The following is a 25,098-nucleotide window of genomic DNA, read 5'->3' on the forward strand; positions in this document are numbered from 1 at the left end:
GTTCAATCCCTGGGTTGGGAAGATCTCCTGAAGAAGGGAATGGCTACCCACTCCAGGATTCCTGCCTGGAGAATTCCATGGACAAAGGAGCCTGGCGGGCTGCAGTCCATGGGATTGCAAAGAGTCAGACACAACTAAGCAACTAATACTTTAATATATGTATGGTTATATTCAGAATTCAGTTGATAACTTAGGGTTTATTTTTAAAAAAGAAGATGGTGTATACTGTATCGCAAAACACATTATTTCTGTTGTATCAGAAAGACATCAAAGCTAGTTTGGACAAGAGAAATAGTGGGAGACTGTGGTGAGGGGAGGGGGTGGTGTGTGCTATTCCCCGTCTATCAGCTGCTTTTCTGTCCCGCAGCGGACAGGACATGGTGAGCATCCTCCAGTTGGTTCAGAATCTGATGCACGGAGATGAAGACGAGCAGCCCCAGAGCACCCGGTAATGGAGAACGCTTGGCAGCTTCTCTTTGAAAGTGCATGTGTTCTTGGGTTTGATACTGATTACATTCATACAAGTTGCTGCAATAATAAGCCTTATTTCATTCCAGATTATATATAAACTTACAGCAACATTCACTTCCTTCAGGGAGACGTTGACGTGTTTTAGATAATGTATTTTGTAAAAGGAAATCATTTACTAAAACCTTGTCATTTTTATGGTCTTGTGTCTTAGGGAGGGGCTGGCGCAGGGGCCAGAGGGTAACTGCTGTGTGCTTCTGTTTCTGGCTGTTTCTGTTCCTGAGCTTTTGATTGCTGAGAAGTACTGCAGCTGAATTCATTGGTGGCAAGCCACACCATCTGTGAATCATCTGTTTATCTTATTTCCATTTATGCATCTATCAAGCAATTTATCTAGTTTTATTTTCTCTTTAAGTGTTTTAAATACAGTGTTTTTTAGAATAAGTAATGCATTCTTCTGGTTCAGATTTCAAAAGATAGAAAAGGTATATATGCAAAGGCAGTATTCCTTCTTACCTCTCCCTCCCTAGCTTTTCTGCTTCCTAGAGATAAGTTGCCAGTTTCTTGTGTATTCTTCAGAGATACTTCATGTATACGTACACCGAAGCCAGATGTTTATGCTTACTGCTTCCAGGACCTAAATACTCTGCACGTTGTTCTGTGTCTTGCTTTTTTCATTTATGTCTTGAAGTTCCTGGAATAGCAGTACACAAGGCCCTTTCTCCTTTAAGAGCTGTTTAATGTTGCTCTGGGAGAAGGCAATGGCACCCCACTCCAGTACTCTTGCCTGGAAAATCCCATGGGCAGAGGAGCCTGGTGGGCTGCAGTCCATGGGGTCGCACAGAGTCAGACACGACTGAAGCGACTTGGCAGCAATGTTGCTCTGGGCCTTCCCTGGTAGCTCAGCAGTAAAGAATCCACCTGCAGTGCAGGATACGTGGGTTTGATCCCTGGGTTGGGAAGATCTCCTGCAGGAGAAAGTGGAAACCTACTCCAGTAGTCTTGCCTGGAAAATCCCATGGACAGAGGAGCCTGGTGGGCTATGGTCCTTGGGGTCGCAAAGAGTTGGATATGACCGAAAATGCACACAGTCTTAATGCATGAGCCATATTTTATTTAACTAGTCTCTCATTCATGTTTTACCCTTACAGACATTCCTGCAGCTAGTAACTTTGTACATATGTTATTTCCTCAAAGTAGTGTTTCTGGAGATTGAAGTCCTAGAAGTGAGATTGCTAGACCGAATAAGTTTGTGTATTTATAAATGTGACAGATATTGCCAAATTTCCCTTCATGGACTTGTGCCTATTCACATTCCCACTCTGTGTATGTGAGAGGACCTTTTCCCCCACACGCTTGCCTACAAGGGTATTAGCAAACTTAAGGATTGTTGCCAGTCTGATAGGTAAGAAATGATATTTCAGCATAGTTTTAGTTTGCATTTTTCTTAAGAAATCAGGTTAAGTGTCTTTTTTGTATGTTTTAAGACCCATTTATATTTCCTTTTCTATGAACTGTCTCTGCCTAGAATCCTGTTGATTCTTTGTCATTTTCATTATTACATTTATTTTTTATAAGGGAAATTAGTCTATCCACTTTAATTGTATGCAAAGCAATACCTAGTTCCCCTTGAATTTGCTGAACTGTTATAAATAGCTGTTTAATGCCGGGAATTGATCTTCATCTATTGATTCTTAAATTGTTTTCTGCACATTTTATCTCAGCTCTACTCTCTATAGTTCTTACAGCCAGTATTTAATTTAAAAAACTTATTTGGAGAAAATTATTTAAAAACAGTTTGTGTATTTAGTTGGTATTCAATAAAAAGGATATTCATCTCCTAGGACTTGAATTCAGAAAGAAAATTTCCCCCTAAGCTATTAATACCTTATTACACATTGAATTTTCTAAATTTGTCTCAATTTCTGCCTGCTAGGCCATTAAGTGTATTTCAAATGTGACAGAAATTTTTGTGGAATACAGTGTCTCTAAGTTTTATTTATTTATGCTTAGACTAATACCTTTTTTTAAATCTAATATTTTTGATTAACAGAATTCAGAATATTGGAGAACAAGGTCATATATCTTTGCTGGGGCATAGTCTGGGAGCTTACATTTCAACTCTGGATAAGGAGAAGCTGAGAAAACTTACTACTAGGATACTTTCAGACACTACCTTATGGCTCTGCAGAATTTTCAGGTAATAAGTTTTTAGTTTCCGGTAAAGACATTTATGAGTTGGATATAGACTGTGAGAAGTCTCTTTTTTGGAGCTGTGCTACCTAGATTCAGATCTGCCTCTTCCCTTTCCTTTCGGAAGAGTTACTTAAACATTGCATGCCTCAGTTTCCCTATCTGTGCAATGGAGATAGCCTTAATATCCATTTGATGACATTGTTGTGAGGATTAAATGAACCAATGAATTAATACGTGTGAAGAGCTGAGAACATGAGCCTGTACTGTTGAATAATGTCCACAGTTTCTTATTTGTTACCATATATAGTAGAACTATATGTAACTTTGCTCTGTGTTTTCTAAGTCTCCTGTAAATGTGTTATCATACTTCCATGATTTAAAAAAAATAAAAATATGGAAAGAGAAAGAAGATTCCTGGTTGGCACCTGTTGATAGAAGATGTAGCAGTGAAATGGAGGCAAGTTTGGGGGAGTTTTTCTCTCTTTTTTGCCATGCTGTGTGGCATGCTGGATCTTAGTTCCTCAAGCCAGGATTGAACCCATGCCCCCAGTCTGAACTACTGGACCACCAGGGAGGTCCCTGGATTCGAGTATTTTTATTTAAAGTATTAGCTGTGTTTTAGTAGAAAGGAAATGCTGTCATGAGGAAGATGAGTATGTGTTGGGAAATTTAAATTTGCTTTATACAGTGGTAAATATTGTCATTATTAAGGAATTCTAGCAGAGTAAGGAGTCAGTAGAAGATACGAGACCAGTGGTATTTTGTGTTTATTTATGCTGTTACTTTTATGGAAAAGGAATGTTTACCTAACATTGGAACGTTTAATAACTTGGGAGACTCATTTTCAGATGGTGGAAAGGCGCTTGGCCTGGCAGAGTATGAGTTTGCCTGTGTGGCAAAGGAGAAATTGTCTTCTAATAACAATCCAACACCTGTAATGGTAATTCTCTCTCTTTCTCTTTAGAGATGGAGAAGAATAAAAGTTTCCAAGCAGATAATAGCAAAAGCAAAACTTAGCCTGACTAGCGTTATTGACAGTTTTACTTACTTTGGACGTTTTAGGGCTGACACTACTAAAAACCATGCCTACATTATCAGTGCTGATTTTCTGGTGAAGTAAGCCAATCCATGATCTTCAGCCTTTTTATATCTGAGGCATTCCTATTTCCTACTGGTTTTCTTAGTTCCTATCTTCCAGGAGCTCAGCGTGGATGAAGGGTCATTGCCTTTGTTCTTTATAACCTCCAGCTGCCGTGAGTTTTCAGCCCTCCTGAGACGAGGGTGATTCCTATCTCCTTTGACTGATCTGGGTGACAGTTTCTAGGTTGAGAAAAGATTTACTTCCATGGTTATAAGACTGGGACTTATAAAATCAGAGGTAAGAACATACTGACATGTGAGTGTCTCTTAACAGGTATGAAAATGGCTGTGCTTATTTCCACGAAGAAGAAAGAGAAGGACTCGCAAAGATCTGTAGGCTTGCCATCCATTCCCGTTATGAAGACTTCGTGGTGGATGGGTTCAACGTGTTATACAACAGGAAGCCTGTGATCTATCTAAGTGCTGCTGCTAGGCCTGGCCTGGGCCAGTACCTCTGTAATCAGGTAATGTGGCATAAGGGCGAGCGTTTAAAGAAACGATGCTTTATTCTGTCCTAGAAGTTTTTCAAGTGTGTTGACCTATTTCTTTAGCCGCTTTTTTTTCGAGTGAAAAGAAAGATGATTTTCTTACATGCTTTTGTCATTTTTATATGTAAATGTGTATTAATAAATTTAGAGAGATGTATATGTCTTTTTTAGTTGCCCAAAGGCAACCACAGTCAACATTTTACTTTATTTCTTTTCAGACTTGGATCAGTCAGGGGGCATGTGTGTTTTTACATGGCTATACGTGGCTTTTTTCACTTACTGTTGTAACAGGCGCGTATCATGTTTTATCAGTTCTTCAAAGTAAAGTATATTTTTAATGCCTTCATGATATTCCTTCAAGTGAGTGTATAGTATTTCAATTTTTTGTTTTTTCTTTTTGGGCAGTTAGAGTGTTTGTATTCTTTGGCTTTTTATGACCATTTTTTGGAAATTCTCTTTGTATAGTGCTGTTATGAACATCTTTGTGCATAAAGCTTTTTCTATACTTTGAGTTGTATTCCTCAGATGGATTTTCAGAGCCAGTCTAGAATTATTAGATCAAAGAGCATTACCCTTTTTTGGAGTTTATGAAAGCTTGATTAGGGTGCTACCTTGAGTCAAGAACTTGTTAAGCCTCTTGGCCAAGAACATTTTAAAGCAAAACCCATAGAATTGGAGGGATTGTCTTCTGTAAGATGGAGAAGTCCCCAGGAAGATACATAGGGGAATCTCGGGAGTTGAGTTGATTCTGAACCTTGGTCACTGGTGGCAAGAAATTGTGTCCTCCTCTTCTCTGGAGGAGGGCATGGCAACCCACTCCAGTATTCTTGCCTGGAGAATCCCATCGACAGAGGAGCCTGACGGGGTATAGTCCATGGGGTTGAAAAAGAGTTAGACACGACTTGGTGACTAATCAGCAACAACAAATATTAACCTAAGTGGACTAAATCAGGTCGGCAATACAGAGTATTTTTACCCGTTTTCACATCAAAAAAAAAAAAAAAAAGAAATCGTGCCCTCTTCTTAAAGATATACAAAATGAGGAATTTTATAATACCTCTGTAGAAACATGAAACAGATTACTTATTGAATACTTGCTGTGAGCCAGGCTCTTAGGGGCTCAGAGCTATCTTGGGACAGCAATCGAGTCTTCAAAAAAATGTGTGAGGAAAAGTGGGAAAGGCAGGTGGCAGCCGCTCATGTTTTAAAAGTATGTACATGCTAATGTGCATATTTTTTTATACCTGGAAAAATACATATATATAAATACATTATATTTTTGCCTAGAAAATATCTGGAAAGTTCTATACTAACCTATTAACAGGGGTAATGTTAGTCACTCAGTCGTGTCCAACTCTGTGACTCTATGGACTGTAGCCCGCCAGGCTCCTCTGTCCATGGGATTCTCCAGGCAAGGATACTAGAGTGGATTGCCATTCCCTTCTCCAGGGGATCATCCCAACCCAGAGATTGAACCTGGGTCTCCTGCATTGCAGGCAGATTCTTTCCTGTCTGAGCCATCAGGGAAGCCCAACAGTGACAGACTGTGGCTTAATTGGGGGGTCTGAGGGGTGGGGGGAATGAGACGACATTTTCACTTTTAATTTCTGTAATTATTTATCATGTGTTTTACTTGGGTTTCACTTTCATAATTTAGAGCAAAGATTCTTTACAGGAAAAAAAATGTGAATAAAATGCTCATTAAATTTTTGGTCTATAAAGGCTTACAAGTCTTAGTTATATAGAGCAATATGCTCAAATGTTAAAAAATTCCTAAAACATAATCTCCTTAAGGATTTGGAAGCTAAAAATGAAGAATATAAAATTTATTTGACAATTACTGTCTTTATAACACTGACTTCATTTCTCTTGAGATATGTACATCTGTTGGTCCATATTTATTGTTTTTTAGGAATGGGTGGGCCCATAAATACGTTTGTTCTTTGAATACCTTTAGGCAGTGTTATTTACCACTAATCCTTAGAGGGGAGATCCTAAATTACCCCCCAAAATGCTAAAGGCTCAGCTTGTTTCTCCATTTGGAAAAGTTTTTTGTTTTTTTGGCATATTCTAAAATACAGCAAAGATTAGGTACTCATTTAGAAGATGAGTTGATAGTTACTCATTCAATTGACTCATTTAGAAAATTTTACATTGTCTGTATCCTCTTAGAAGACAGCTCCTGGAAATTTACCACCCCACCCTCCTCCACCATATGATTTTTTTGGCTTGACTCTCTAGATATACTTTAACATCTATATATTTATAATATTAAGTGTTCCTAAGGGAGGGATTGTTTTAAAAGAATAATTGTGACTTAGAACCACATTCTTTTGGGGACGTAAGGGGATGGAGACAGAGGTCCTTCTTGTGAAGTTGCATGTTTCTTCCCACAGCTTGGCTTGCCCTTTCCCTGCTTGTGTCGAGTGCCCTGTAACACTGTGTTTGGATCCCAGCATCAGATGGTAAGCTCTGATGGTAAAGTTTATAATGGTAAAATATAGTGGTAAGCTCTGATGGTAAGTTTATAAAATAAGAAAGAATTGTGTTTTGAAACTGTGTCTTCCTTTCAATCGTGGCTCTGTTCGCTGGGCTCCAGATAATTATTACCATTTTCATGGATTGCTTAGATCTTCCCATTGCCTAGTACATGCTTCCAGGTTTGAATGTCCACACAGGGTGACTGGCAGAAAGGTGAGCGGCACCTGGCTCTTAAAGAGTCTTATAATCACTGTATCACCTGCTTTAAGTAGAAACATGGAGTTCAATTAACCATCAGAAATTCCTTCTAAACCATTCTTTCAAATGGTTGTCACTGTTACCTGGATTTATGAATGGGCAGATTTTGAAAGTAAGGTTGTTTATCATAATCCTTGGGACTGGATTCTGCTTATTTTCAGACATACAGGTGGTAAGGCTTTCCATACTGAAGTCAGAAGCAGAAGGGATGGGTTTAGGATTCTGCATTTCTTTTTCAAGGTAGTTAGGTTTTCTGGTTTAGATACATCACTGAATAACATTCAGTTCAGTTCAGTCACTCAGTCGTAGTTGTGTCCTATGCTTTGTAACTGCATGGACTGCAGCACGCCAGGCTTCCCTGTTCATCACCAACTCCCGAAGCCTGCTCAAACTCATGTTCATTGAGTCGGTGGTGCCATCCAACCACCTCATCCTCTGTCATTCCCTTCTCCCACCTTCAATCTTTCCCAGCATCAGGGTCTTTTCCAGTGAGTCAGTTCTTTGCATCAGGTGGCCAAAGTATTGGAGTCTCAGCTTCAGCATCAGCCCTTCCAATGAATATTCAGGACTGATTTCCTGTAGGATGGACTGGTTTGATCTCCTTGCAGTCCAAGGGACTCTCAAGAGTCTTCCCTAGGGGACTTCCCTGGTGGTCCAGTGGCTAAGACTGATGTTTCCAATGCAGGTGGCCTGGGTTCAATCCCTGGTCAGGGAACTAGATCCCTATGCTGCAGCAAAAAAAAAAACACCATGTGCTGCAACCAAGACTGCAGGAAAGAAAATAAACAGTTGTAGGCGGGGAAGGGGGGCAAAGAGTTGCAAAAAAAAAGGCTTTTCCAGCAACACAGTTCAAAAGCATCAATTCTTCGGCACTCAGCTTTCTTCATGGTCCAACTCTCATATCCATACATGACTACTGGAAAAACCATAGGTTTGACTAGACGGACCTTTGTTGGCATAACATTAGAGATACATTTTCGGCTGTTTTTGTAGTGGCAAGTGGCCAGTTTAAGAGAATTTTTAAAATCGTAAATGTTTTAAAGTAGAGAAATGTTGGTTTTGTGTATGTAGTTTCTAACTTTAATTTCATTTAACTGAGTTTTCTAGTTAATCTTCAAGTAAAATGATTTTGTTTTCTCATCTATAATTAGAGGGATAAAAAGGAAAATTGTCTACAAAAGAACTGATAAATTGTGAGAGTACCTGCTTCATTCAGAAGTTGCCATTTTTCCTTGTTCAGCTTTTATGCTGGTTGCCTCACGTTTCTGTCATTTGTCTTTCAATCCCAGGATGTTGCCTTCCTGGAGAAACTGATTAAAGATGACATAGAACGAGGAAAACTGCCCTTGCTTCTGGTTGCAAATGCTGGTAGGTGTCATGAACCTGAATCTTCCATTTTGAACATACAAGATAGAGGATTGGAAAAAAAAAAGAAGATTGGTACTTAGCCTTAGAGAGATCCAGTCCTAAGAATGTGAGGTAGATGGTACCATGGTGAGAATTATAATAGTAAAATGTTGGTTTGTTTTGGGAGTTCTTGTTTGTGTGTATATACTTTTTCATTTAGGATGTAAGTGCTTTTCTACTCCATCATGTGCTTCCTTTCTAAATTGAATTTTTAAATGTCACACTTAAATCTCCACATTTGAGATAGCAAGTCAACTACCGCTTTCTGCTGTGCTCACCAAATTTTATTCAGCATTGTACTTCACGTTCTGGACAGTGCAGTAAGGCAAGAAAAATAATTATATGACATACATGACATGACAAAAATAGTTACATGACAGATTAGAGAGGAGAAATAAACTGTCTTTATTTATAGATGGCATGACTGTAAGATAGAAAGTCCTAAGGAAACCACGAAGAACAGCCATTGGAACTAATAAGCAAATCTATCAAGGTTGCAATGAACAATTGAAATTGAATTTTAAAGGCCATTCATAATAGCATCAAAAAACCCTTCATGGATAAAAGTAACAAAATAATGCAAGATATATACACTGAAAACTACAAAATGTTGCTGAGAGAAATTGAAGAAGACCCAAATAAATAGAACAGTGTGCCATAAACATGGGTTGAATGACTTGATATTATCTATCAAATTAATCTATATATTCAACTCAATCCATATCAAAACCGTAGCAGACTTCCAATTTCTTATAGAAATGGATCAATTCAGTTCAGTTGCTCAGTCATGTCTAACTCTTTGCGACCCCATGAACTGCAGTATGCCAGGCTTCCCTGTCCATCACCAACTCCTGGAGCTTACTCAAACTCATGTCCATTGAGTTAGTGATGCCATCCAACCATCTCATCCTCTGTTGTCTCCTTCTCCTCCCACCTTCAATATTTCCCAGCATCAGAGTCTTTTCAAATGAGTCAGTTCTTCACATCAGGTGGCCAAAGTATTGGAGTTTCAGCTTCAGCATCAGTCCTTCCAATGAATATTCAAGACTGATTTCCTTTAGGATGGACCAGTTGGATCTCCTTGCTGATAGAAATGGATAAGCTGATTCTAAAATTTATATGGACATAAAATGGTCTAAGATGATGAAAATCATTGTGAAAAAGAACAGCACTGGAAGACCTACTTTGTTTGACTTTTAGAGTTACTATACAGGTGCAGATAAGACAGTGTGAGCTTAACCGAAGAAAATAGAGTTCAGAAATAGACTCACCCATAGAAATATGGTCACTTAGTTTTTTTTTTTTACAAAGATGCCAAAGGTAATTGAAAAGGAAAAGGATAGTCTTTTTCCATCAGTGGTTTTGGAACAATTGGATATCAAATAGGAAAACTTGAACCTCAATCTTTACCACACTCTACATGCAGATATTAATTGTAAATAGTTCATAAGCCTGAACATAAAAGCCAAAGCAGTAAAATTTCTAGAAGAACATAGTCTTTATGACCTTGACTGAGGACAGATTTCTAGGGACACAAAAGGCAGAACCATAATTGGGCTTTATCAAAAAGTAAAAGCTTTGCTGCCCAGGGAGCTATATTCAATATCTTGTAATAACCTTAATGGAAGAATCTGAAAAAGAATGACTTTGCTGTCAGGTGGCTGAGTGGCAAAGAATGCCAAGCAGGAGACAGGTTTGATCCCTGGGTCAGAAAGATCCCCTGGAGAAGGAAATGGCAACCCACTCCAGTATTCTTGCCTGGAAAATCCCATGGACAGAGGAACCTGGCGGGCTTCAGTCCATAGGGTCACAAAAGAGTCGGACATGACTTAGCGCCTGAACAATACCTGAAACTAACACAACACTGTAAATCAGCTATAATTTAATTAAGGGGGAAAAAAAAGCTTTTGCTATCCAAAAAAAACATGTTTAAAAAAATGGAAAGGCAAGTAACAGACTAGGAGAAAATAGTGGCAAAACATTTTCCTGGCAGTTTTTATAATTCAGTATTACAGATATAAATAATACCGTGTTTAGAGTGAACAAGAGATTTGAGTAGACACTTCACCAAAGAAATATATGAATGTATAAGTGCCAAAAAAAATGCTTAACATCATTAGTCATTAGAGAAATGCAAAGTAAAACCACAATGAGCTACTACTATACACCTGTTAGAATGGAGAATATAAAATAATACAGTGCCAAACACTAGTGAGAATGCAGAATAACTGAAACTCTTAGGCTGCTGAAGAGATGCAATGTTCTTACCTGAAAACAGCCCAGATTCCCCTCCCTTGGTGAATGAATAAATTGTAGGATAAACAAATCATGGGTTACTAAGCAGTAAATGAAAATAACTACTGATACACATATCAACATAGATGAATTTCAGAAGCATGCTAATTAAGTGCCAAAATCCAGACATAAAAGAAGTTACATAGTGTATGATCCATTTATATGAAACTCTAAGAAGATAAAATGACAGCAAAGAAAATAGATCACAGTTGTCTGGGGCCAGTGAGGAGTGGAGAGAAGAGTGAAACTTCAGGGGGAGATGAGGGAACTTTTGGGGTGATGCTGGTTACACGCCGTATACATTTGTCAAAATTCATTGAATCGACTGAAGCAACTCAGCACACCACACGCACATAAATGAGTGGATTTTATTGTACATAAATTATACTTCAATCAGTGAAGTCGGTTATTTAAAAACAATAATAAACAGAAAAAGCATCCATCCACCTTGTTGCCACCAGAAAAACTGTCTCTTCTGCCTGATTTAGTGTATATATATTTAAATAGAAACAGAACCAATGTACTATCAATCACTTAACAAATGGGAGGGGCTTCAGTTTACATGCAGTTGAGTGACTTACCAGTGGGACCACATTGCGTTCCCCAGACCCCGCATCCCAGTGGTCAGCCAGCTGACATTGCCACAAGATGAAGAGAATGTGAATCTGGCCTCCAGTTGCTTAAACACAGCATTGTGCCTTATGTTTTGATGGCTCATGTGACCCAACCCATGCCTTGGCCTTTGATTTTGTTCTGGCTAAACTAAATGTGTCATTTAAGATTTTTTTTTTTAATTTGAGATGGGTTTGGGTTTGGGAGGTGGAGTTTTCAGCCTTTTCCTTGGCACAGCCCCTGCAAGAGAAGCACTTGTCTTAGTTGTGTTCCTTGAATCAGTTGGTGAAGATCTGAAATCTTACTAGGTGGCTTCTGCTAACTGGAAATTTAGGACAATTGGGAGCATGCTGACTCTTCATTTTACTCATGTTCTGTGAAGAGGGTCTTCCCAGCAAAGCCTGCCATGTAAATGTCACCAAAGGGGTGGGTCAACATGTGTAATGTGTTTAAGCTGACTTCAGAGTGCTTTCTAAATTTAAACAAAGAACCCCTCATATTGGGTTAAAAAAATTATATTATTTTTTATAGAAAGGGAAAGAAAGTGAAAGTTGCTCAGTCGTGTCCAATTCTTTGCGACCCCATGGACTGTAGCCTGCCAGGCTCCTCTGTCCATGAAATTCTCTAGGCAAGAATACTAGAGTGGGTTGCCATTCCCTTCTCCAGAGGATCTTCCCAACCCAGGGATCAAACCAAGGTCTCCCTCTATTTTTTATAGAGGACACATCTAAATAAAAATAACCCAGAAAGTGACAAAAAGTAAGGGGTATCTTGGGCAAGTGCTTTCCAGGTGGCATAGCGGTAAAGAATCTGCCAGTCAATGCAGGAGACACAAGAGACGAGTGTTCAGTCCCTGAGTTGGGAAGATGCCCTGGAGTAGGAAATGGCAACCCACTCCAGTATTCTTGCCTGGAGAAGTCCATGAACAGAGAGAGGAGCCTGGCGTGCTATAGTCCTGTGGGTCACAGAGAATCAGACACGACTGAGCACACACACACATCTTGGGCAAGTGCTGACAGAACAAAAGTACTATAGCAGGGTTGCTGTGAGATGAAATAGTCTCCATAGTGATAATTCATGGCATCTACTCAGAGATAATACATATAAATGCTTACGAATATAACTGAAATGTATAAAGGAAAAGTTGATAGAATACTGGTACAAATTGACAAACCCACAGTCTTGGTGGGAAACTTGAATATATTCTGAAACAACAGATCAAGTACATAGAAAATTAGTGTACATAGATATATAGAGAGAGGATTTAAATTGACAGCAAGCTTGATTTTTTATTTTTCAAAACTTGAATAATCCTTGAATAATCAGCTTGCAGTGGTTGATTTTAAGCCAGTTTACAAGGAAAATCTCAACAAAACAGATATATTACTTCTCTCAAAGGGAGATAATGTATATAGAAGCTTTTATCATGCTGTAAAGACTCAGGAAATATTTGTGTCCTTTCTTGGATGTTTTATCCTAGGAACTGCAGCAGTGGGGCACACAGATAAGATCGGGCGTTTGAAGGAGCTCTGTGAGCAATACGGCATATGGCTCCACGTGGAGGGGTAAGTGGAGGGGAGTGTGGGTCCTCGGTGGGCCTGCAGAGTGCCTGGGAGGAGCTCACTCTGTTGTCACATTTATCTCTAAGGACTCTTTGGTGAAGTGAAAGTGAAGATGCAAGTCACTCAATCATGTTCGACTCTGCGATCCCATGGTCTATACAGCCCATGAAATTCTCCAGGCCAGAATACTCTAGTGGGTAGCCGTTCCCTTCTCCAGGGGATCTTCCCAACCCAGTGATTGAACCCAGGTCTCCCACCTTGCAGGCAGATTCTTTACCAGCTGAGCCACAGGGAAGCCCAAAGACTCTTTGGGTTGCAGATAATAAAGAGGTCTTATTGGCTCCCATAACTCAGACCAATGTTAGGATCAGCAGTAGCACCACGTTGGCTGACCTTCCTCCGTGGTGGCTCCGTCTGGAGCTAAATAGCCTTTCCTGTTCTGGTGCAGAGTAGCTGCAGCAACTCCAGCCGCTTTCCAGCTTTGCGTCCAGAGGGTCAGAAATCCTTCCAGGAGTCTCATGCTGAGCCAGTTGCTGTGGCCAGGGAAATGTAATTCTCTGATAGTTTAGGTGATTTCGAGGCTGAGGTCTCACAGAGGAGGTGGAGAGTGGATTCCCAGAAGGCTGCTGGAGTGCTGCAAAGACAAAAGGCAGGGAGGATGTGGGGCAGCCCTGGGAGTCCATTTCTAGCACATCATACGTACATGATGCTTTGCTTAATATTGTCCCTCTGGGAAGCGTGATGACTTGGATATAATACCTACCAAGATAGAAAGTAAGACACTTATTACACTAGATAAGTAGAAACCATCCCCTGAAACATTTTAATTAAAATGCATTTTCCAGGTTTTCCTGAAATTTGTATAATATATGTACCACATTTTATGTTGCTATTGCAAATGCTACCAACACAGCTGAAAGACATGTAAATGTCAGCGTGGAACAGCACAGCCCTGTTTTGTTTTTCTTTTTCTGGGGCGGGGGTGGGGGATAAGTACATACTTAGTGAATAAGCAGCAGTAAATAATTAGTTCTCAGGTCTGTGTTTTTTCTTCCAGTGTGAATCTGGCAACCTTGGCTCTAGGTTATGTCTCGTCTTCAGTGCTGGTATGTTGTTGATTTACTAGATACTGTGTTTTTAAGAAGGCATTTAAAATCACTTAACCCTGGATGGTTTTCATGCATGGAAGAGGGTGCTGGGTTGACTGGACCCTGGTAGTCTAACAGGAAGTTGTTCTCTCTGTGGTAGGCTGCAACCAAATGTGGCAGCATGACGCTGACTCCGGGCCCGTGGCTGGGTCTGCCAGCTGTTCCGGCCGTGACCCTCTATAAGCATGACGATCCTGCCTTGGTAAGCTTCCTCTCACTGGGAGGGACTAGGGAGTGGCGAGTAGTCATTGAGTCTGGGGGCAAAATACAGAAAAATGAAAAAAGTACATCTCTTCCTTAATGCTACATCTGTGATTTTTCATTAAAAAAATTTTTTTTACATAAGGGAGACTAGGCCATATATTTTTTTTCTATTTATTCTCCGCATACTTCCCCATGTGTATGAAAAACTTTTATCACTGTATACTATTCCATCATTTAAGTACCACAGTCATCCTCCATTTGTGAACTTTTAGGCTGTTTTCAAATTTTTGTTACTGAAATAATGAGCATCACTCGTGTTTCAAATTACTCCTTAGACTGGATTCCCACAGTGGAATTAAGATTATTTTAAGGCTCTTGATCCTCCACACTGTCTAAAAAGTTACAAAATGATGTAGTTCTTAAAAGCGTAGTGATGGTTCTTGTTAGTGAACCAGTTAGTGATAGGCAACTGTGAAATAAGTTTTCAGTGATTCTTAAACAGTTAAGCCTTGCTCATGTGTTTCTGGCCAAGTATTTGGGGATGCTCAGAACAGCCTTGGAAGGGGCTGCCTCTTGAGTGGCTAAGAGCCCCAGCTCTGGGATGAGCCTGTCTGGATTCTCATCCCGGCTTTGCCACATGTTAGCCACGGACCCTTGAAAAAAGCAAGGTCTCTGAGCCAAGTTGCCTAGAATACTTGGCTCATGGAGTTGCTTGATGATCAAATGACTAATGCAAGCCAAGTGCCCGCATAGCATCTGACACAAACTAAGTACGTAGTAAATGGAAAGTGGTTAGTTCTGCTATGCGATTTCATTGGCTTGAAGTAATAAACCTATATTGACTTTTTTAGACTTTAGTTTCCGGTCTTACATCAAATAAGCCAGCAGACAAGCTCCGTGCCCTGCCACTGTGGTTGTCTTTACAGTACTTGGGACTTGATGGGATTGTGGAGAGGATCAAGCATGCCTGTCAGCTGGTGAGTGGAAACCTGAAGTTCGCACAAGTCACAGATGCTCCATGGCAGAAACAGAAAAATCCTTCACTGATTTACCCTGCCTTCAATACCTCATTGTCTGGATTTCCCTTCTCATAAGCAAGCAGACTAATTGTCCTGCATATATAGGTTTCTTGTTCAAAGTTCTGGGAGAGACTGCTGGGGCTGTCCCAGCATTTGTGTCCAAATGAAATCAGATTAAAATGAATGCCGCTGTCAGCATGGGGGAGAAAAGAAGTCACGGTGACATCCAAGGAGTGGAGGAGGATGCGGAGGCTGGGATAAGCATTCCACTTGACCGACCGACTCTTGAGGGTAAAAGAATAGGATGGCTGGGGGAGTAAGGCTGGCATGGATATTTTTAACACCCGCTGGCTTGGGCTCCCAAATTGCAAAGCTTTAGGGACAGTTCTAATTCTCTGTTTGAGGTGTTCTAATTGTGAAAGCTATATAATTATGTTGCAGTTCAGAAAACAAAAAATGCCTTATGTACGCAGTTTTTGAGAGCTGAGTTCTACCTAAGTCTACAGCATGATGTCACCTTTCTGTCCCTCTGATTTCCCACCTGTAAAATAGAGGTGATGATGTAATGAAAGATTGTCATGAGGACTTAGTGAGTTCGTACAGGTAAAGTTCTCACAGTAGGGCCTAATCATATGGTAAGGTATGCAGATAGTTTTAAAAATAAATCTTTGTTTTCCCTGGTTGAGGAGCTAAGATCCTGCATGCTGCATGGGTGCAGCCAAAAACAGGAAAAAATAAATCTTTCTTTTAAATATATTATTGGAATTCGTACATCTTTGTGTCATTTTTATATTTAAGAAAAATTAGTATTTTCATATTACTGTAATAGGGGTCCTGTTATAATAGGATATTTTAACATGAGTTTCTAATGAAATATAAACATTCTAAATTAAGTAGTTTCATTTTTACATTAAGTAATATTAAGATTCATGCTCATTATGTTTACAGAAGCCATTTTTTAAAATATTTTCTCATGGGGCTCTTGGCTCTCATCTTGAGGTTTGGTTCTTCGGAAGGAGAAGCCTTCATTGCCATGGTAACTTAGTTTGGGCAAGGTTGGGGCACTCCAGGGAGAGTGTTCAGCTCCCTTTGGTTTACAGAGTACAAGAGAATAATGATGACATTAGCCACCAGACACTTGAGGTCCCTGCACTCTGGCATCTACCTGCCAGCAGACACCACAGTGCGTCGCAAACCCTCCTGAGGCCTGGCCTCCGCTGCTGACTCATGTAGCTAAAAACGCACGTGTGAAAAGTCCACAGAGGTTCAGCAGGTGTGGTCTCCCATGTCCCGTCCTGCCTTGTAGTCCACACCAGGCCTCACATTCCCTGAGCAAAAATCAGTGTCCTCCTCCTCTTTTTCTTCCTTTTTCTCCTCTTTGTCTTCATGGGAAGCAGTTCCAGAGCGTTTACACTCAGTGCCAACCACTATGCGGCACCAGGGGGCACCGTGGATGCAGGCTCTCATTTGGTCTCTGCAGCTCCCCCAAAATATAAGGTCCAGTGATAGCATATTAAGAATTAGTTTCTAGGACTTCCCTGGTCTGGTGGTTAAGATTCTGCGCTTCCACTGCAGGGGCCTCAGTTTCGATCCCTGGTCAGGGAACTAAGATCCTGCATGTCACTCAGCATGGCAAAAAAAAAAAAAATTGCTACAGTAATATTGACTATATTCCCCATGACTTATTTTTTAACAATTGCAAGTTTGTACTTTTTACCTTTTGAGTCCCTTCACCGACCTCCCCCAGCCACCACCTGTAGCAGAGACCAGTCTTCTCTCTATCAGCTTTGTTTCATTTTAGATTTTACATGTGAGATCATACAGTATTTGTCTTTGTTTGAATTATTTCACTTGGAGTAATGCCCTTAAGGCCCACCCGTGTGTGCATGCTAAGACGCTCAGTTGTGTCCGACTCTTTGTGACCCTAAGGACTGTAGCCCTTCAGGCTCCTCTGTCATGGGAACTCTCCAGGCAAGAATGTGGCAGTGGGTTGCCATGCCCTCCTCCAGGGGATCTTTCCAACTCAGGGATTGAACGCTTGTCTTTATGTCTCCTGCATTAGCAGGTGGGTCCTTTATCACTAGCACCAGCTGGGAAGCCCTAAGGTCCACCCATGTTGTTGCAAATGACAAGCTTTTGTTCTTTTTTTATGGTTGATTATTTCCCGTTGTGTGCGTGTGTGTGTATTATTATATGCCGTAACATCTTAACTCATTCATCCTTTGATGGACGCTTAGGTTGTTTACATATCTTGGCTATTGTAAATAATGCTGAAGTGAACATACCTTGTCAAATTAGTATTTTCCTGTTCTTCAGTGCAGATAGCCCACGTGGAATTGCTGGATCATATGGTGGTTCTATTTCTCATTTTTTGCGGAAGCTCCATATGTTTTCCACGGTGGCTGCGCCAATTTACATTCCAACCAAGGGTGCACAGAGTTCCTTTTCCTCCACGTTCTTGTGAACACTTGTCGTTTCTTGTCGTTTTGATGACAGCCGTTCTCCCAGGTGTGCAGCGACGTCGCATTGTGGTTTTGATTTGCATTTCCCTGATGATTAGCGATGTTGAGCATCTTTATCTTTCCATGTGCCTCTTGCCTGGAAAAATGTCTATTCAGGTCTTCTGTCCATTTTCTAATTGGGATAGTTTGGGTTTTTGCCATTGAGTTGTGTGAGTTCTTCATACACTTTGGATTTTAACGCCTTATTAAATAAATGATTTGCAGATATTTCCCCCGTTCCATAGGCTGCCTTTTCATTTGTTGATGACTTCCTTTGCTGTGCAGAAGCTTTTTAGTCTGATGTAGTCTGCTTGCTTAATTTTGTTTTTGGTGCCTTGCACTCAGTATTTTTTGAATCAATGAATGACCTCTATGTTGCTAACATGACAAATTCACATATATCTAATTAGAAAAAGCTTTTCTGGAATCACTAAATGTAATTGTAACTGGCATATTGGGGAATATTTGCAGATGTTGAAATGGAAAAATTGGCAGCCAAATTTAGAAATCATCAAGTCGCAGATGGCTTTATCTGCCCAAGATCCTTATTTGCAGACTTGCAAAGACCCTTATGAAAACTACTTCTTAATATGAAATTACATGAAACTGTTTTTTTGTCATTTGCAGAGTCAACGATTGCAAGAAAGTTTGAAGAAAGTGAACCACATCAAAATCTTGGTACAGTATATAATTTGGTCTGTCTCTTACAGTCAGTAACTTTTACCTTCAGTGACTTAGCATGATTTTCTCCAGATTTGGTGCATGTGCATGGAATTGTGCAGGTCCAGTTAACCACCATTCTTTGGGAAAGTCATACATGTCCCGATGACCTAATTCTGCAGTTAGCAGAAAGCCTAGAAATTTGCCCCATACACTGTTTGAACACCTACAGTGCTTTTCAAATAGTCCATTCACAGTTTTTATTCTATTAAAATTTAAAATTGCACAAAGATGTAATAAGCACCATTGATTTCACCTGTCCAGGGATTTTTAGAACACCCGTCTTCCTCAAGTGGAAAATCGTTTTGTCTCTCAAGAGTGCTTTGGGCCACTCTTTGTGAAGCCCTCTGATCCCAGAGAGCATTTGCATGAAGGGGCTTTTCTTTGACAATTCTACAGGGTATAGTTAACTTTAAAACTAACATTTGAGTTTATTTGGGGTTCAAGTGAGTGCAGTTTGTGTCCACTTTAGTACATGGTTTGGTTTAAGTGCTGATCAGGGGCTGCTCCCCTCACCGCCTTCTGAGTAGGAGCTGGGAGCTACTCACTTGACCTGAGGTGACTCCAGTCCCAGCTTGGAAGGGGATAGTGGCCCCACCGGAGAAGCAGAGGATCAATGTAAGTCAGGAGACTTGGGTTCCAGTTTCAGCCGTGCCACAGGGGCCCTGTGACACTGACTCATTCTGTTAACCTCCCAAGCCTGTGAGCTCAGCTGTCGGTGAAGGTATGTTGGTTGGACACTCTTGATTGCAAACAGAGAGACTAAATTATGGACTGGAATGAGCACGCTGGTGGGTTACAGGCAGTGCTGGGCCTGTGTATTTCCTGTCGCTCCTTTGCTGAGCCCTCTTGGGCTCCTCCTCACTCCTCTCCTTCCTCATTCTCCTGCAAACCAGGAGGAGCTGATGTTGCTCACTAATTGCCAGCTGGTTTGGACTTCTTTGTAAGGCCACATACAGCCCAGGCATAACCCTGTTCCTTTCCTCCTTCCAATGGCTGGGACAGTCACTGGCAAACACCATGAGGCACTGTGGCCTGTCAGTAATCCATCGTCGTCGTCGTCATCATCTTCCTGTCAGGAATCCACTGTCGTCATCGTCACCAGCACCACTGCAGCTCCTGTTTGTGACATGCTTACTGTGTAGCACGCGTGATACTAAGTCCCCCTTCCATGCCTGTTTCATTTAACTGTCACAGATCTCCTTTGTACATGCTGTTCCCCATACCTGGAAACACTATTCCCCTTAATTCTTCTCATTACCAATTTCTTATCCTTCAGATCTTAGTTCCCAAATATCACCTCTTCAGAGAGGCTCACCCCACCCCACCAGAGTAACACCCACCACTATCCATCACTCTCTGTGCTCTGGGTTTTCTCCTTCATCATTATTACTGCCTGAAATTGTGGGCTGTGTTTGTTCCTTGTCTGTTTTTGTCTGGAGAAGCCTTGTAAAGGCAAAGACTTTTGTCTGTTCATGACTTTATATCCTACGCCTAGTGTGGTACCTGGCATACAATAGGTGTTCAAGTGTGGATAAATACACAGACTCTGTGAGTTGGATGCAGTGGTTATTCCTTTTTTTTACCTGGGGAGGAAGCTAAAGCACAGACAGGATAAGGAAGTGGTGAAGCAGCGTAGAGCTGGGGTGCACTCTCAAAGCCTGTGTCCTCCGCCAGTGGACCCTCTGTCTCAGGGTAGTTAGAGGAGAATGGATTCGTCTGCCTCGGTGGCTCGTTAGGAGGGGCGTATCAGCTAACGTATGGGAAGGCAGAATGGAGGCCGTCAGGCACCATAAGGTGGAAGTGATTATTGTCTTCTGCTCCTTGCTACAGCCTTTGTCTGGTGCTTTCATAGGTGCTGACTCGTGAACCCTCACAGTAAGCCTCTGGGGTCGAGCGGCAGCGTCTGTTTCTGTGGCTCAAATGAGCTGTGTGTCGAGTCCCAGAACTGTATGTGGCAAAGCCAGGACTTGACCCCAGGGTATCTCAGGAAAGCTTCTCTGCTGCATAGCCGCTCCCTTCTCCCAGCGCCCACGACCTTCTTCCTTCCCATCTGGAGGGCGCTTCAGGAGCCTCTCCCATTGCAGAAACAAGGATCCACTTCCCCAGCTCAGCACCTCCAGCGCCAGGGCCAGGGGTGGCACTCGCAACCCGCTTTTGCAGGGTGCCAGTTCAGTCTCCTCGGCAACTGCGTTCTGATAAGGCTGCTGTTTTACTGGCCTCTTATCAAGCACTTGGAGTGGATTCTAAAGTCGGCCTGTGAGGGGAAACTCTCACACTGCCACCATTACGCCCGAGAATTCCAGAATGCCTCCGTGGGACTGAGCATCGTTTCATGTTTATATCCTTATTGTTCTGCCACTTTGACCATGATACATCTAAGTGAGGGGTTTTTTTTCAGTCCTGTTTGGGACTTGTGCTGATTTAACATGAGGATTCTTCTTTTTTTTTAATCCCGTACAGTTAATTTTTTCAGATATGTCATCCCTTCGAGAACACCAGCGAGCTGCATACTGAACCTGTCACTCCACCCCCATCAGTCTCTTGGACGCCTCCATCTCTCTCTCTGTCTTCTGGTGTCTCCCTTCAGATCCTTCTTTGAGTTCAGTCATTTATTCTTGAGCAGCGTCTCATCTGCTGTGTAACCCATTCACTGAGCTTTTTACTTCCAGTGACCTCTTTCATTCTGCAATATTCTTTTCAGTTCTTTTTCAAGTTATTCTGTTTTATAATCATCTTTTAAAGCAAGGATTCTGGTCCTTTGTCTCTGTGTTTAAACACCGTGATCGCCATGTGTTTCCGATGGCTGTTCCAGTCTCAGTTTTGGGGCCACATATCGTCCTCTCAGTTGTGTCTGCTGACTCTTGCTTCCTGTGTTACATAATTTTTCTGTTACAAGTGAGATTTTTTTCTCTCGTATGACTTGCCAGGGTCCATTTATTTATGTTGGTTTCCCAGCTTTAGGAGTCCCACAGGGGACGTCACACACAGGTGCAGAACACACCTGATGTTTTCTTCTCATGAAAGAATTTTTTGTGTCTCTCTGCAGAGCCTTAGGCAGAGTGAAGCTTTCTTACTGATCAGTGGGTGAAGTTTTTCTCTCTTTTCGTGAAGAGCATTTTTCAAGGGTCCTGGCTTTATGTAAACTAAGCACTACCCCTCACATGGGCTTAAAAACCCACGACCTTAGATGTTAATGCTAAGTTCCAGGCCCCATCTGTGCTCCCCTCCCCCCAGGCCCTGCAGCTCAGCTTACAATATTCTTTCTGTTTTCTCTTATTTCCGGATTCACCTGTTTTGTGAGCCTAACAATGATTTGAACTTTTTTTGGTTATTGATTACATTTAATCAAGCATTTCAGGTATTTAGAATTGATGACTTCAGTATTGGCTTGGTCTACCATGTGGCCAGAACCAGAATTCTACATATATAGCCCTGTACAGTATTTCTTATGCACACTGACATTGAGGCCACTGGGCTCAAAAAAGTAAGAAACAGAAGACTAGAGAAGTCTTGGCACTCAAACTCTACCTTGTTCTGAAAATAGGAATGTAGAGTTTTGTCACTTTGTTACCATTTACTTTTTATGCTTACTCCATTCTATATAAATATTAAACCACTCTGACTTTAAAGATAACAGATTTATTTGTTTATGTGAAAATTAAAAGAGATAGTAGATATGAAAGCACAAGAATTGACTCCATAAATAATTGGCAGATTCAAATCTACCTGTTGCTTAATCGGACTCACACACATTTTCCCTTTGAACAGCTTAGTGGGGAAGGTCTTGGGCCTGTCTCCCCAGTTAGCATATCCTGGCGTGGCCCTACCAGCGCCTTGGGAAATAGGTTTCAAGACTAGAATTGTAGTGCTGGAGTTGTTGAATGCTTGGGGAGCCCCTCTCCCTCTACCCCCACCCCCTCCTCCAACACGACCGTCTGTCGAGGGCATTGACGCTCCCTCTGTGTCCTGCCCCCGAGGGGAAGCTGACGGCTGACTGTGCATTTGTTCAGTGGAGAACAGGGAACCTCGGGCTGGGCAGTCAATGCAGTGGCCGTCTTCATCTGTTAGGAAATCTGTTAGTGAAGATGGTTGCCTGATGCCTGTCCTGAATGTAAGTATCACTTCGGTGATTTAGAGAAACACAGCCTCAGTTCTAGACTGCGGTTATCCACACGCCAGCAGGACTTGCCTTCTGTTCAGCAAGTTTCACACGATGAGTACAGGATGAGTAGGAAAGGCTCCAGTCAGTCCTGGTTGCGGTGGCCTCACTTCTGGATTCTTGAAAGCTTGGACTCTCTCGCTGATTCTAGTGCCACTTTTTTCTTGCCTTTCTTGATCTTTCGTGTTGGACCCATGTTTATCCATAACCATCAAAAATTTCCTTTTGCTTCTCAGTGTACCAGTGGCACATATTATAATGTATTCTCAGGACTGGCTTATAATTATTTCTAAGAATTTTACTAAACCTTTGATTTTTGTTTCTCTAGCAACTGAAATTAACCTTTGAACTTAATGTGCTTTTTTTGCTGTGGCGTTGGTGGTGGTTGGGTTTTTTGGTTTGTTTTCTTGGTTTTGGTGTTTTGGTTTTTTTCCTGCTGCGCAGCTTGTGGTATCTTAGTTCCCTGATCAGAGACTGAACCAGGCCCTGGCAGTGGGAGCGCTGAGCCCTAACCACTGGGCCACCAGGGGATTCTTTTTGCATGCTTTCTAAGGGCAACATCTGCAGCCTAGTTTCCAGGCTCACCGTTTGACTTTGTAGGTGTTTGGAATTAACTATCACTTGGTAATAACTGGATTCCATGTTTCAGGTGGAAGATGAGCTCAGTTCCCCAGTGGTGGTATTCAGATTTTTCCAGGAACTACCGGGCTCTGGTAGGTGATTTTTAAATGAGGGTTATTTTTCTGAGTGTAAGGGCTTTGAGTGTTAAATGACTTCAAGTTAACTAGGTAGTCCAAAATATTTTTATTGCTAAAATTTTGTCATCATTGCAAAAAAATGTAATAAGGTTCACAAGAATTCCAGGCCTATTTGCCTTAGCACTTTACTGACAGTTTGCTGTGATTAAACCAGTGGTTTCCAAACACCAGTCCCTGGACCACTGCTGGAATGAAGGAGAGAGAGTCCCTTGAAAACAGAATTTGGGGCCCTCCTTCCTAAGTGTTTTGATTCAGTAAGCGGATTCAAGAATCTCTATTTGTAAATAATGTCCCAAAGGTGCCCTGCTTAGTCCAAGGCTCTCTCAGGTGTCACCCAACAGCCATGACCCCATTCCAGACCGTTCTCCACTTCCTGTCACCCCCTTGCCCATAGCCTGCGTGTCTTCCCGTGCCCAATGGATGAGGTCCAGGCTCTGGACCAGGCCTCACGCAGCCTGCGAGTTCAAGCCCTCCCCTTCTCTCCGCCTTCCTCTTCTTGCTCACTGTGCTTCGGTCAGACTGGTCTCCTCTGAGGCACCGCTGCCCCCCTCGTCCTCCTGGCTCCTGCCCGCCTTCAGGTCCCTGCAGTGCCCACCCCCTCGTGGAGCCTTCCCTGCCTGTCCTGTCTGAGGTGACTGACTCCCTCATGTCGTTTCAGAGCCTCACCTTCTTTCAAGGCCCTGACAACAGTATTTAGTGATTTCATTTCTTTATGCTGTTTCTCCTGTAGAACATAAGCGCCAGCCTGACAAAAGCCTTGTCTGCCTCATATCCTAACCCCAGGCCCTGCACAGCGCCTGGCACGAGCAGGCACCTTGACCATTTATCGCAGGAGGCCCGTTGCATTGTGAGGCCTGGCGTGCTGCTGGGCCGACTCCCCTGCACAGGGCTCAGTGCTTGTGGACTAGTTGGTGACTTATCATTTTTATGCTTTGATTTCTGCTCAGAATTCCTTGAGGGAGAAAATGTGTTAATGAAATTAAGAATTACATTTGTATAAATAGATGTGAGCGTGTTGGTCTTCATAGGACTTGAGACTTTTCTCTCAGGTTCACGTTGGGCACTAAGTGAGCCGGGGCGGGGGGTTGCTGTAGTTGGCTGTGTTTCTGAGAGGCAAACCCCTCTGTGTTTTGTGTCAGACCCAGGACTTAATGCCATCCCAGCGCCAAGCGCTGCCCCTTCAGCCGTCGGCCGGGAGAGGCACTCCTGTGATGCCCTGAACCGCTGGGTAAGAACGCTGTCACGTGCCCTTCGTGCTGCGTCTGGATGGTTGGGATAATGCATGGTCACCTCTAGGAAGGCAGAAACTCACAGGGGAGCCCCTGTGAAGCGTGGGGCTTTGTCCTGGGCTTCTTAAGCAAAAACCATGGCCCCAGAGGCTGCACAAGTTCTGGCAGGTCCTCTCAGCACTGTTCCCACAGGTTCTTCACGGAACCGTTTCTCTCCTTCCCTGTAAGGGTGAATGACAGCAAGCCAAACCTGGCCTGCAGTCCAGGCACTGTGGAGCTCTGCTGATCCCAGAAGGCACATGAAGCCTCCCCTGCATGCCTTCGGTGGGGCACTTTGCTTTGGCTGTCTTTTGACACTGAAATCATGGGATGATTTCAGTATAAAGAATATTCTAAACAATGTAAAGGTGTTCATCAGAGCAGCACCAACCCTAGCAAAACCTCAGACAT

The 25,098-nt window shown here is 42.1% G+C and overlaps 1 protein-coding gene across 1 annotated transcript in view; it reads left to right on the forward strand.

The window, feature by feature from the left end:
• The window catches only part of PDXDC1 (pyridoxal dependent decarboxylase domain containing 1), a 54,520-nt gene that overhangs the window by 20,612 nt on the left and 8,810 nt on the right, over positions 1 to 25,098 (forward strand). Inside the window, exons 4-15 of the mRNA XM_025274726.3 lie at positions 368 to 448; positions 2,522 to 2,668; positions 4,079 to 4,268; positions 6,689 to 6,757; positions 8,321 to 8,399; positions 12,826 to 12,910; positions 13,965 to 14,013; positions 14,156 to 14,257; positions 15,111 to 15,236; positions 18,407 to 18,457; positions 23,311 to 23,374; positions 24,559 to 24,647. Of these exons, the coding sequence (XP_025130511.3) occupies positions 368 to 448; positions 2,522 to 2,668; positions 4,079 to 4,268; positions 6,689 to 6,757; positions 8,321 to 8,399; positions 12,826 to 12,910; positions 13,965 to 14,013; positions 14,156 to 14,257; positions 15,111 to 15,236; positions 18,407 to 18,457; positions 23,311 to 23,374; positions 24,559 to 24,647 (1,132 nt within the window). The remainder of the gene's footprint in view (positions 1 to 367; positions 449 to 2,521; positions 2,669 to 4,078; positions 4,269 to 6,688; positions 6,758 to 8,320; positions 8,400 to 12,825; positions 12,911 to 13,964; positions 14,014 to 14,155; positions 14,258 to 15,110; positions 15,237 to 18,406; positions 18,458 to 23,310; positions 23,375 to 24,558; positions 24,648 to 25,098) is intronic.

The sequence above is a fragment of the Bubalus bubalis genome, chromosome 24 (assembly GCF_019923935.1).
Source record: "Bubalus bubalis isolate 160015118507 breed Murrah chromosome 24, NDDB_SH_1, whole genome shotgun sequence".
NCBI lineage: Eukaryota > Metazoa > Chordata > Mammalia > Artiodactyla > Bovidae > Bubalus > Bubalus bubalis.